Source organism: Apaloderma vittatum, unplaced genomic scaffold (genome assembly GCF_000703405.1).
Source record: "Apaloderma vittatum isolate BGI_N311 unplaced genomic scaffold, ASM70340v1 scaffold18952, whole genome shotgun sequence".
In the NCBI taxonomy this organism is placed as follows: Eukaryota; Metazoa; Chordata; class Aves; order Trogoniformes; family Trogonidae; genus Apaloderma; species Apaloderma vittatum.
Genome location: NW_009702109.1, coordinates 23,450 through 35,470, shown reverse-complemented (window position 1 = coordinate 35,470; position 12,021 = coordinate 23,450). Strand labels below are relative to the sequence as shown.

The following is a 12,021-nucleotide window of genomic DNA, read 5'->3' as shown; positions in this document are numbered from 1 at the left end:
GTGGCTCATTCTGCACTGTGTTCCCCAAGGACATCAGAGGTCACACCAGCATTGCAACTTGTGCCTGGTGGGATCCCATTTGCCTGGAGGCTCCCTGCAGGCAGAAGTCCATCCTCACTGACTCTGGGCTCTTCCTGCAACTGGGAGATGTCAGAGAATCCAACTCACAGCAGGGAAGGAGTTAAGTGCTTGACCAGCTGCCGTCTATGAGGCACTGAATTCTTTCCCTGTGCAAGCCAGCAGCCAGCGTCAGGACAACACTATATTTAGAAAGCTGATAAAGGTTTGGTGCCGACAGTTGTTCTGCCCCTTGATGAAGAAACCACAGAGACAGTGAGAGGGGGCAGCTGATTTCGCTTCCCTCAGTACCGTTTCCTGCCCTCTTCAGTGGACTCCTTCGCCATCCCTCCAGCGGAGACCCCCCAGCAGAGAGATCCGAGCACAGCGGGTAAGTGCCCTTTCCCTGCTGCCCTGCCTTCTCGCTCGTGGCAGCCGCTCCCCAGCCCTGCTGGTGGCACATGGCTGCGGCCCTCCTGCCTGAGCCCGGCGGCTGGGGCCCGTCAGAGACGGCTGTCGTGGCACAGCAGTCACTCTGGCCAGACACAGGGAAGCACGGGCTTCTGTGTTTCTGTGTTTCCATGCTCCTAAGTGAGCTATGGCCCCCTCGCTCTCCTGTGCCAAGGGCAGGCATGGCAGCCTCCCCACAAAGGATTACAAGGACAAAGCGGCCCTCCTGCCTGAGCCCGGCGGCTGGGGCCCGTCAGAGACGGCTGTCGTGGCACAGCAGTCACTCTGGCCAGACACAGGGAAGCACGGGCTTCTGTGTTTCTGTGTTTCCATGCTCCTAAGTGAGCTATGGCCCCCTCGCTCTCCTGTGCCAAGGGCAGGCATGGCAGCCTCCCCACAAAGGATTACAAGGACAAAGTCCTGAGTCTTAAAGCGCCTTTGGCCTTCAGCTTTAAGAGTGTTTCATTTTGGGGAGGTGAAGTCTCATGTTTCTTGCTCCCAACACTCCTTCCAGTCCAGTCCAGCTCTGGCTGTGTACAGCTCCTTCCAGCCATCACGAAAGGGCTGAGCTGGCCGGCGAGGGGGATAGAGTTTCTGCCCCGCCACCCCTTCCTCCCTGGCCTTCCTGCGCGCTTACTCACCGGCAAGAAGGGCACTGGCCCTCGCTGGGCAGCAGCCAGGGAGCTGCGCGAAGCCTGGGGATCAGCATGCACCCCAGCAGAGATGGCTCGCAGCAAGGGCTGCTCACAGGGTTGTGGGAGCAAGATGTGGGAGACCCCTTCTGCTGTGCCCCCCCCCACTGCTGCCCCACGGCCAGGAATTGACCTCCCACGTGGGCCTCTGTAATGGCTGTCCCTCCTGTCATGCTCTTCTTACAGTGGGTCCTCTCGAAGCTGCCATGGCCAGTGGCAGAGATTCCGACAGCGAGCAGGTGGTGCCCAATGAGGAGGACGAGGGTCCGGACGTGAAGGCCGTGCAGGCCCACTACCTCCGCAGCCCCTCACCCAGCCGGTGAGTATGCTTCCTGCAGGCACAGCCATGGCCTCCTGGTAGCACGTGGGAGAACAACTCGTCTTCCCTCCTCTTCCACTGCCTCCTCTCCACACAGGAACTCGGATCAAGTGTGGAGCCCAGGGCTTCCCTCCCTGAGGCGGAGGTTAGCGTGCCAGCGGGGAGAGAGACTGCAGAGACAGGACTCCGGCACTAATTAATCTGTCCCGCTGAGGCAGGGATGCCTTGCAGAAAGCATTACTATGGGGTGTCATCACTGCTCTCCTCTGTCTCATCCTCTCACATCCACCCCCATGCTGAAACTTCTGATCTGGATTTCAACTCTTCCCAAATTCAGCCCCATTTTTGTATCCATTGTAAGGACCCATGGTTTTTTTGTATGTTGGTATTTGCCTTTCCTAGCCCCAGAAGGACAGGGTCTTCGGATCTGGGTTTGGTTCTGAGCCATCTTTAGCTACAGGCTTCAGGCACTGAACAGGAGGCTGTCACAGCGTAAGCATGTGAAATTGAGTTACCTCAAGCAAAACAAGCATGATTAGATATGTTTTCTCCTAATACAAGGAAAAATACATCTCTTTGTACTCTTTTCCTGAAGCAAAATGCTCTGCGGGGCTTTCTGTACCCTTTGAGAGGCTTCAGCTGAAGGCAGGGAGTCAGAATTGAGTTTGAAAAGAACCTGCCCCAGTGGCCCTCAACAAGTAGGAAGTTATGAAATGTTTCCCATTAACTGTGGAGCACTGCAGAAAAATGAAGACAGAGTGCTTGTTTCATTTAACTACATGCATTTAAAAATTGTTTAGGATGTTCACTGAGCTCACATAAAGTAAAATTATGTACTGAACTTCCCTTCCCTTCCCTTCCCTTCCCTTCCCTTCCCTTCCCTTCCCTTCCCTTCCCGCAATGATGAAAACAGCAAGGTCCTTCGCAACCAGAACGACACCCTTGAAGCATCCAGGTTTGGGCAGCTCTGCACCTGTGTTTTTCATGGATGCTTGGGGCAGCTACAGGTAAAATGTGTGGAGGCTCTGATGGCAGATTATTACCAGCTGTTATCTTTTTATTGAGCTTGGAGGCAGCCTTTACAGCAAAAGGAATTGAAGCCAGGGCATAGCTGCAAATTTGTGTCAGCTCCTGTAAATGAGACTGAGACTCCCCTTGCTCATCTCATAAACTCCTTTGAAGAGCTAGACAAGGATTACTTTCAGTCATGGTTGACAAGCACTGGAACACAACTAAATGAACTAGACGAGCCCATTAACTGGTTTCCAGTGTCTGTGCCCTCCGTTTTGATTCTGGAGAATGAAAATGGTTTCGCTCTCCACACACTTTGCTGCACCCTGACCACACATTAATCACCTTCCCTCTCTTGCTTTAATTAAACAAGAACAAACGGTGTGTTGCAAGTACAGCAAGCCTGCAGTGCCAGGTCCCTTCTGTGATGGCAGCAAACTTGTCCTGTTGATCTGTACCATCTATTTGGGAGGAAGTGTAGAGGTTGTGCATCAGGGAGAAAGCTCTGTAAACTATTTTATTAAGATGGTGTAAACAAGAAGAGAAGATTTGCTTGGACTGTACAGGTGGACCCAGATGGAAATATATTTGTTTTCAAGATCCTGGGCCTTTTTTGCTTAACAAAAACTTATGTAAATCATGCTGTGTGTCAAAGCTCTCCCTTCAAAGGTGTTTGTGGATTTCATAGTTGTTTCCAACTTGGAGTTAGACAACGCTATGTGAGTGGAGAGACTGGCCACAGATTTTTACTATGAAGTGACCAAGGCACTGAGTACTGGGGGAGAGATTGACAGGCTTCAATCTTAATGTATGCATTGCAGCTTGTGCTAACTCAAAGGATAATTGTAAGCCATTAGCTAACAAAAAAACCCCAACAAACTGTTTTCTAGCATAATCTGGTTTGAATTATTTAATAAATTCTAGTTAGCACAATGTTTATGTAAGAGCTACTTGTGAGACTATTCCTTGTGAGCCATCCCCCTCCCAGTCTCAAACCAGACACTGAGCTTCTCTACCCAAAAAACTCCTCTAACAGTCCATTCTCTTGCACTCCCAGCCAACTCCAGCTCCTCCCCATGGGACCTATCTACATCCTGCAATCACTTGATACCAGGGCATATTTGAAGCCTGTAGTGCCATGCTGGAGAGCAGGGTTGGGGTGAGCAGTGGGAGAAGAGTTGAGACTTTGCTTCTACCATCGAAGGCTCCTCACTGCTCCAGTTCCATGCTGCTCTCTTTTGGAATGGGTGAGAAGAGCTGAAGTCCTGGAGATGGGATTCCAGTGGAGGGCATATTTCTAACCAGCAGTATGGTTGGTTGACAGGTATTCAGTGATATCGGACACTGATACAGAGAGCATCTTCATGGAGCCAATCCACCTGTCATCTGCTGTCGCTGCCAAACAAATAATCAATGAAGGTAAGAGGAGGAATGGTAAAAGAACTATGTAACTAATAGAGACTTGAGCTGCACTTTCTCTTCCGGAGATCCTAAAATGATAAAAAAGCCTTTATGAGACAACCCCACCTATGGTAGAGGTGCAAACCATAAAGAAATAGCAACTTACCAAAAGGTTTGGTGACTTCCTTTGAAGTTACGCACTGAATCTGAGGCAGAATCATGTGCCGCAGCGCAGAATATGGTTTGATTGCTGGTTGCTCACTGCAACAAAGAAGAACAAGAACAAGAACAAGAACAAGAACAAGAACAAGAACAAGAACAAGAACAAGAACAAGAACAAGAACAAGAACAGAGTAGGATAGGATAGGATAGGATAGGATAGGATAGGATAGAATAGAATAGAATAGAATAGAATAGAATAGAATAGAATAGAATAGATTTCAGTTGGAAGGGACCTACAAAGATCATCTAGCCCAACTGCCTGATTGCTTCAGGACTGACAAATAGCTGGAGCATGTTATTAATGGCATTGTCCAGATGCCTCTTAAACACTGACAGGTTTGGGGTGTCAAATGCCTCTCCAGGAAGGCTGTTCCAGTGTTCAGCCACCATCATGGTGAAGAAACGCTTCCTGATGTCCAGTCTGAATCTCCCCTGGCACAGCTTTGAATCGTTCTGACATGTCCTATCACTGGATACCCAGGGAGAAAAGATCAACAACTCCCTCTCCACTTCCCCTCCTTGGGAAGATGCGACTGCATTCTGCTGGGGCAGGAATGGGCATGCCCTTAACTCCCGGGCCTTTGGCCAGTGTGGGTCTCTGGACTGAGAGGCCAGGGCAGTATGTTCTTCCCTTTACTAACTACCTTGAGGCTATTGGATAATACATGCACACATTGCAGACAGGATGGTGTAATGTTACTGGGGAAAAAAGCAAGCTACAAGGGTTGTCCCAGGAACAAAGAATGACGAGTCATATATTTGTGTTGTTTTTACATTCTTTTAGTTACATTGTCAATTCTTTCCAGAACTGAAGACAAAGGATGCCAAGACAGATTCAGTGTGTCCTGGGATGTTAGAGTCTGCACAGCAGCTCATGGTGGAAGACCTGTACAACCGAGTTAAGGAAAAGATTGATGACACCAGCTTGTTTAACACGCCCTGTGTGATGGACTTGCAGAGGGCACTTGTGAAGGACAGGCTGGAGACCCCCAGGGATGCTGTGGATGAAGTCTGGCCTAATGTCTTCATAGCAGAGAAGTGAGTGTCAGCTTCTGTCATCAAGTTGCATGAGGTTCCCAGCGAAGGGTCAAATGGAACCATTGAAGGAATAACATGTATTACATGCATCTAATACCTTTCATCCCTAGAGAGCCCCAAAGTGTTTTTCAGAATATGCTCACAAAGATCTCTGTGCACTGAAAAGTAAATAATTCTGGAATAGTACCAGCAGCTTTCCTATGCTATCTTGATGCTTCAGCAGTTTAGGAGAGGAAAAAACAAATGAGTCCAAATTACACTGTTCTGATTGGAATTTGCCTTGAAATTGGGACTAAAGTGTTTTTAATGTAAAAAAGAGTTAAAAAAGAAATGCCATAGTAATTATCAGGTGGAAATGGTTAGGTCTTCTGCGCCATGGCTCAGCTGTCTGAGATACCTGTGCAAGTGACCAGATAGAATTAGAAGGGGATATAGTGTAAAGCATCAATTATAGAGTGATAAAATTTGAGAAATAAGTAAACAGCCTGAACCTAGGATGGCAAGATGAGTTTAAAATCAAGCTGGAGTGGAAACTGAGCATGCAGCTCTGCTGGTGAGTGCAAGTTTTTAATTTTATTTTCCCAGTAAGTATTCGAAAGAAATACCTGTAGAACTCTCAAAGGATATTAAGGTCTGAGTGGAGCAGCATGTTGGATGAGTAACACAGACTGGGAGCTCCTTAGACCTTGTAGCAGACAGCTTCTTTCCTACCTGAAATAGGAGCACTGATAGATAACATCATTTTATTTTATTTTCTGAAGAAGTGTAGCAGTGAACAAAAGCCGTTTGAAGAGGCTGGGGATCACGCATGTCTTGAATGCAGCTCATGGTACAGGTGTATACACAGGACCAGGTTTCTACAACGGTCTGAATATCCAATACCTGGGCATCGAAGTGGATGATTTTCCAGATATGGACATCTCCCAACACTTCCGCCCAGCTGCAGAGTTCCTTGATGAAGCACTGCTGACGTACAGGGGTAAGAGAAGCGGCTCCAGCGCGCTTGGGAATGAACGAGTGGGAGCGTTACCCTGATAAACAGCCCGTGCCACATTTGTAATTGGGTAGGAGGCAGATACTTTGTTCTCTGCATCCAGTTATTGGTGAATGCTTTTGCCCGTTTCTGCCATGCCTCATTCAAAACAGGAGGGTACAAACTAGCGAGAGGAGGTGGCCCAGCAGCTCCTGCTGCAAGCCCCATTCAGACTCAAACTGGCTGCCAGCCACCTCCCTCAGCTTCTCTGAGAATACCCTACTATTGCAAAGAAGTGAAGCACTACTCCAGTAAATGTATCTTCTTATATCGATATTATATAACACTGTATATACTGATATATTTCTATACACTGGGAGTTTTTGTTTTGCCAGGATGGTTACTACAAAAGAACGGGCTCATTTACTAGAACAATCCGAACAGCTGGGTTGAACCCCTGGGTGTTTACACTGCATAATTTGCTGGACTCCAATTCCATGGCAACTGTTCCGTGGACTTCCAGTGCATACTGGTCATTTTGTTGCAGCTTCAATGGACAGTTAGAAATATCTTTATGGAATTCAATATGAAGATGAACACCACAATCAGTGATATCACTAATATTCTTCATACATGTATTCAATGCATTTAATTATTTTAGAAACACAGCAGGTTACCTCCTAGTAGAAGTGACAGTAAGAAAAGTGAGAAGTTTTGTCAGTGCACAAGAAAACTGGAGCCAATTTTAAGAGCTCTGCAACAACACCACTAGGAGGAACACTGCCTGTCTGTGTTCTTCCTCATAGTCCCATTGCTACCCTGGATATAGTACAGATGCTTGCTGCTTCTGGCATGTGTCAACCCTTCAACTCACTAACCCAGCAAAAATGACAGCCCAGCAGGGAAGAGGTGGCTTCCAACTGGATTGGTGAACTGAACTGGCTATTAAAGGGCCCAGTGAGTACCAGAGACAGAGGAGCCTTGAAAGAAAGCAGAGGAATTAGATTTCTGCCTTATGGTGAGTGGTACACAGAATCAGGATTGCCTATATTGGAAAAGACCTTCAAGAATATTGAGTCAAACCATTAATCTAACACCGGACTAAACCATATCCCTAAGCACTATGTCAACACCACTCTTCAATACCTCCAGGGGTGGGGACTCTACCACTACCCTGGGCAACCCATTCCAATGCCTGATAACCCCTTCAGTAAAGAAATTCTTCCTAATATCCAGTCTAAGTCAGATAGGTATTACTGACTGTTGAAACGCTTAGAAAGCAACTGAGACTTTTAATGCTAAGAAAGGTGTAAAAGACATTTCAGGATTGTAGGAATAGGTACCTTAGGTAAATACTTACAGTAACATACCAGAAGTCAGAGAGGTGGTGTTTAAACTGTCTTCATTAAGTTTCGGTGCAAACAGTTTGATTAAACTGGAGTTTAACACACATTTAGAAACAGTAATTTCAGTTATTTGCAAGCTAGCAAAGCCTCGTTTACACTGTCTTCGTATTTACAAGCTTTTCTTTAACTGTAATTGGCTATAAAAGTAACTTTAAAAAACCCAGTTCTTCTGTGCCAAAACTTGGTTTTCTGCAAGAGGTGGTTTCTTTATAAACGCCACGAAATAAAGCAGATCCTCAGCTTTGATTCTAGCTCTTGAAGTCACTTTTTACAGAACAGTGAGTCCCAGTAGTTCGAAGCATCTGCATCAGTTTCTCAGAGTCAAAAATCAGCTCTCTTCTGCTAGTTGCTTGGTTCTCCTGCTCTGAGATATACTGTGACTCTGGCCCCCAGCCAATCTACATGTAACTGTTGGGGTGTACCTTGCAAAACAGCAGATCTGGATTCTGGCAGAAAAACAATTAAATTAGTATAAAATTGTATTTAGGTCCTGTAAGGCACATGCCTTATAAAAAACTAAGTTATTTGCTTATCCTCCTGATACCTTCCTGAAGGCTAATGCTACTATCTCCCTTTTTACGTATGGGGAAACTGAAGCATGGAAAGCTTAAACGTCTTACCCAAAGTCAGCCAGCAAAACAATACCATTTCACTTGTCTTTCTAATACCTATTAGAAGCTTTGTGATTATTTGGGGAAATGAAGCATGTAGGTGAAAATACAAATACTATCTTGAGTGTTTTAAAATGTGCCTGCCCACAGCTTTTGAAACTAATGCTTTTTATTCATATGTGTCTAGATTTTTATTAAAACAAAGCTAACAGATATTTAGTATTGTTTTCAGTTACTGAAATATATAATCTGTCTTCTTTTTAACACTATTCAGAGAATGCTTTTGTACTATATATTAGAGCATCCTCTCTGTGTTATTGCTAATTACTTTTATATTCAATATCTGTAGGCAAAATCCTTGTCAGCAGTGAAATGGGAATGAGTCGCTCAGCTGTGCTTGTGGCTGCTTACCTGATGATCTACCACCATATGACCATTCTGGAGGCTCTGATGACGCTGAGAAAGAAGCGTGCCATTTACCCCAACGATGGTTTTTTGAAACAGCTAAGGGAGCTGAATGAGCAGTTGTTGGAGGAACGAGAGCTGGAGCACACTGGAGATGAAGAAGTCACTCCTAGTCAAAGTCCTGTTGTCCATGCAGGGACTTCTTCCCGGCTGTCAGGAGTTGGGGACTCAGAAAGCATCATGGGAGCCAAAGCTCACTCAATCACAGTAGAAGAAGAGGACACCAGCAGCCTGCTGGGTAGCCTTATGAGCTCTTCATCAGTGGGAAAAACTACCAGGGCTTCCAAACACTCCACCCTCATCAGTGAGGAGGAAGAGGAACAGTTGTATGAGGAATGGAGGAAGAAACAAGGCCTGCCTGCAGATGAACCAGCAGTTAACCATGGAAGAAGAACATCTTCAAAGCTTCTGGATCAGGAGGGAGAACAATCTGAGGATGATGTAGAACAGAGAATCCATGACTGGCAGCGCAGAAATGAGAAATACCAAATGGATGGTCCACACAGGGAGGAGGATGGGGATTCCAGCATTGGAGGAAAGCCTTACCCATCAGGTGAATTCAGTGATGTTGAGAGTGTGAGCAGTTTTGAGATCCGAACCCTAAAACAACAGCTGGAAGCCAGTAGCTTTAGCAGGATGAGGAGGAGCCGCACAGGCTCTATGTCTTCAGAGAGCACTTGGGACATGTGGAACCAGAGGCTTATGGAGATTGAGAAGGAAGCTGCTCAGAGGTATTGTTTTAAGAATAAAAGATGTGGAGAGAGACAGTCCCCGGAAACAGGAGGAAAGGAGAGGGACGTGGATGAGGAGAGTGTGCTTTCAGACAGTAGCTCCTTCTACAACTTCTGCCAAAAGAACAAAGACAAGCTGACTCCTCTAGAAAGGTGGAAGGTCAAAAGGATCCAGTTTGGCTTTCACAAGAAGGATTTAGATCCATCATCATCTGCACCATCTCCAGCAGAAGATGGCAGCCAGGCAGGTGGGGAGGGGACAGAAGGGAAGAATTTGGCAGATATTAACCTGAGTGCTTACCAGGCTTGGAAAATGAAGCGGCAGAAGAAGGTGGGCAGTGAAAGTAAGGAGGAATTCGTGGAGTTTGCCAAAAGTGAGGATTCTGCTTCAGCTAAAAAGAGGCAGAGGCGCATAGAGCTCCTTGAACGTTCAAAGAAAACTTTAGAAGAAAGCCAGTCCATGTGCAGCTGGGAGACAGACAGTACGATGAGTGGGAGTATCCCACTGTCAGCATTCTGGTCCTCAGCACCTTCTGCGAGCGGTGCTGAGGATGCAGCTTCTGCACTGAGCATGCAGACAAATCATTCATCTTTATCACAGCCCAGGAGCAACACAGGGACAATGCATTCTCAGACGCCAAGTATACCCCTTCCCAATCTCCCAGTCGGCCCAGGTGACACAATATCCATGGCAAGCATTCAGAACTGGATCGCTAACGTGGTCAGCGAAACCATTGCTCAAAAGCAAAATGAGATCATGCTGCTGTCCCGTCCATCATCTGCAGTGGCCTCCAGCGTAATGTCAGGAGACCTTGGCAGACGAGTAGATGATGATAAAGTTTCTCTTCTCAGTGCTCAGAGTGCCTCATCTCTCACTACCTCTCAGCTTCGCCAGCAAGACATGCACAGGGCTGAGTCTCAGTCTCTCCTGTCTTGCAGTACTTCAGTGAGCACAAGGACAGAAGGGACAAGTGCAAACGCCAAGGGGACACAGACAAGTAAGCCCCTGTACAGCCTCTTTGCTGACGATGTTGACCTAAAGAAACTCAGGAGGAAGGAGAAGGAGATGCAAATGGAAATGAGAGAGAAAATGACAGATTATCAAATTGAAAAGGTGATCAGCGACAATAAACGCAGCACTTTATTTAAAAAAAAGGTGACCAAAGGAGAGGAAAATGAAATAGAAGACGACAGAGAGAGTACAACAGACAGCCACAGGCGCCTCTTGCAAGCAGATCTTGACAGAACTGATGCAATCTTTGATCTGTCCAATCAACCTGCAAACATGGGTGCTCCGAAGTCAGAGATGGAGACTGATATTACCAAGTGGCTCAGTGGCCTGAAAGCAGAAAGAGAACCACCATCATATTATGATCAAAGTGAGAAGCCTAGAGAGAAATATAGCAGATCATCCAGAGTTAGAGAGATGGATTCTGAAACATCCAGTTACAGGGTCTCCAGATCCCAAAGAGAAGAGCTAGACAGCTGTTCTTCATATGAGGCAAAAGGAGATTCGCTGAGAACTATGTCAAGATTTTCCTCTGCTTCTGCAAAAGAGGACAAGAAAATGTATAAGTTCACAAGGTCAAGGGTCAGTGAGACAACAAGTTCCAGAGAAAATTGCCCAGAGCTGCATGGTTTCAGCCGAACACCTGAACCATCCTTTGACTCTGAATCCCCTGAACCTTCTACTCAGAGTCGAGTTAGATCTCATCATGTGGAGGCGTGTGAAGAGGAGGCCAGGTCAGACATATCTGAATTTGGAGCTAAGAGAAAGTTCACCCAGAGCTTTTCAAAGTCTGAAGAAGATGGAAAGAAGGAGGCAAAAGTGGAACAAAGAGAAGAAAGATTTGCATCTAGACAAGTCTCTCAGTACAGGCGGAGCATGCGTAAAGAAGAGGAGAAAGAGATGGATGATGATGCCATTATCGCTGCTTGGAGAAGCCGACTAGAAGAAACCACGGCAAAGCTTCGGCAGAGAAGGGAAGAGTGACCAAGATCAGATTATAGGAACACAAGCAGAGCCACAGAGTCCCCGAATCACTCATCGTTATATTTCTGATAATCCTTTGTGGTTTGTAGGGCATTTCCTGCAGATAGTTCTCTTCTTAATCAAAAGCGATAAAGGGAAGAGGTCAAGTTTTGGAAGTGTTTGTGGTTTGTCAGAAAGAAGATGCTCGTATTAAATGATCAATGTATGTAGGAACACAATGTTAGAAGCCATTAGGAGCCAGACGATGTTTCAGCAGCAAAAGCAAGTAATGGTGACACCTCAATTCAAAAGACCAATCACATCCCATTTTGGTTATTTCAATTTCCTTGTCTCATTAAAGACTGGACATGTTTTTTCTAGGATCTTTTTGATCATAAATGGAAGAAGCCAAGAGCCTTTTCTAGGAACTTGAGGAATGTTCTTCTCTTAATCAGTTTTACTTTATACCACTGAGAAGATATTGCCAGGTAGGCTCCATTTTCTGCACCAGTCTTATGAATGTCTACAGAAATAAGACAGTTCAGGGGAATACATGTACTGTTTTACTTCACCAAGTAGCAAAGCAAAGCAAAATACTAGAAAAAAGAAGATGCCTCCTTCTTTTTAGAAGTTGAATGCAGTAATGAATGTATTCCTGTGGTACCATTGTTTT

At 45.9% G+C, this 12,021-nt stretch overlaps 1 protein-coding gene across 1 annotated transcript; it reads left to right on the top strand.

Annotated features, from left to right (window-relative positions):
- The first annotated feature begins 313 nt into the window (after positions 1 to 313).
- Positions 314 to 11,369, top strand: DUSP27 (dual specificity phosphatase 27 (putative)). Its single transcript, XM_009879422.1, is given in 7 exon segments — positions 314 to 412; positions 415 to 448; positions 1,386 to 1,518; positions 3,854 to 3,948; positions 4,959 to 5,190; positions 5,952 to 6,169; positions 8,530 to 11,369. Coding segments are annotated over 7 exon segments (3,651 nt in total).
- The last annotated feature ends 652 nt before the right edge of the window (positions 11,370 to 12,021 follow it).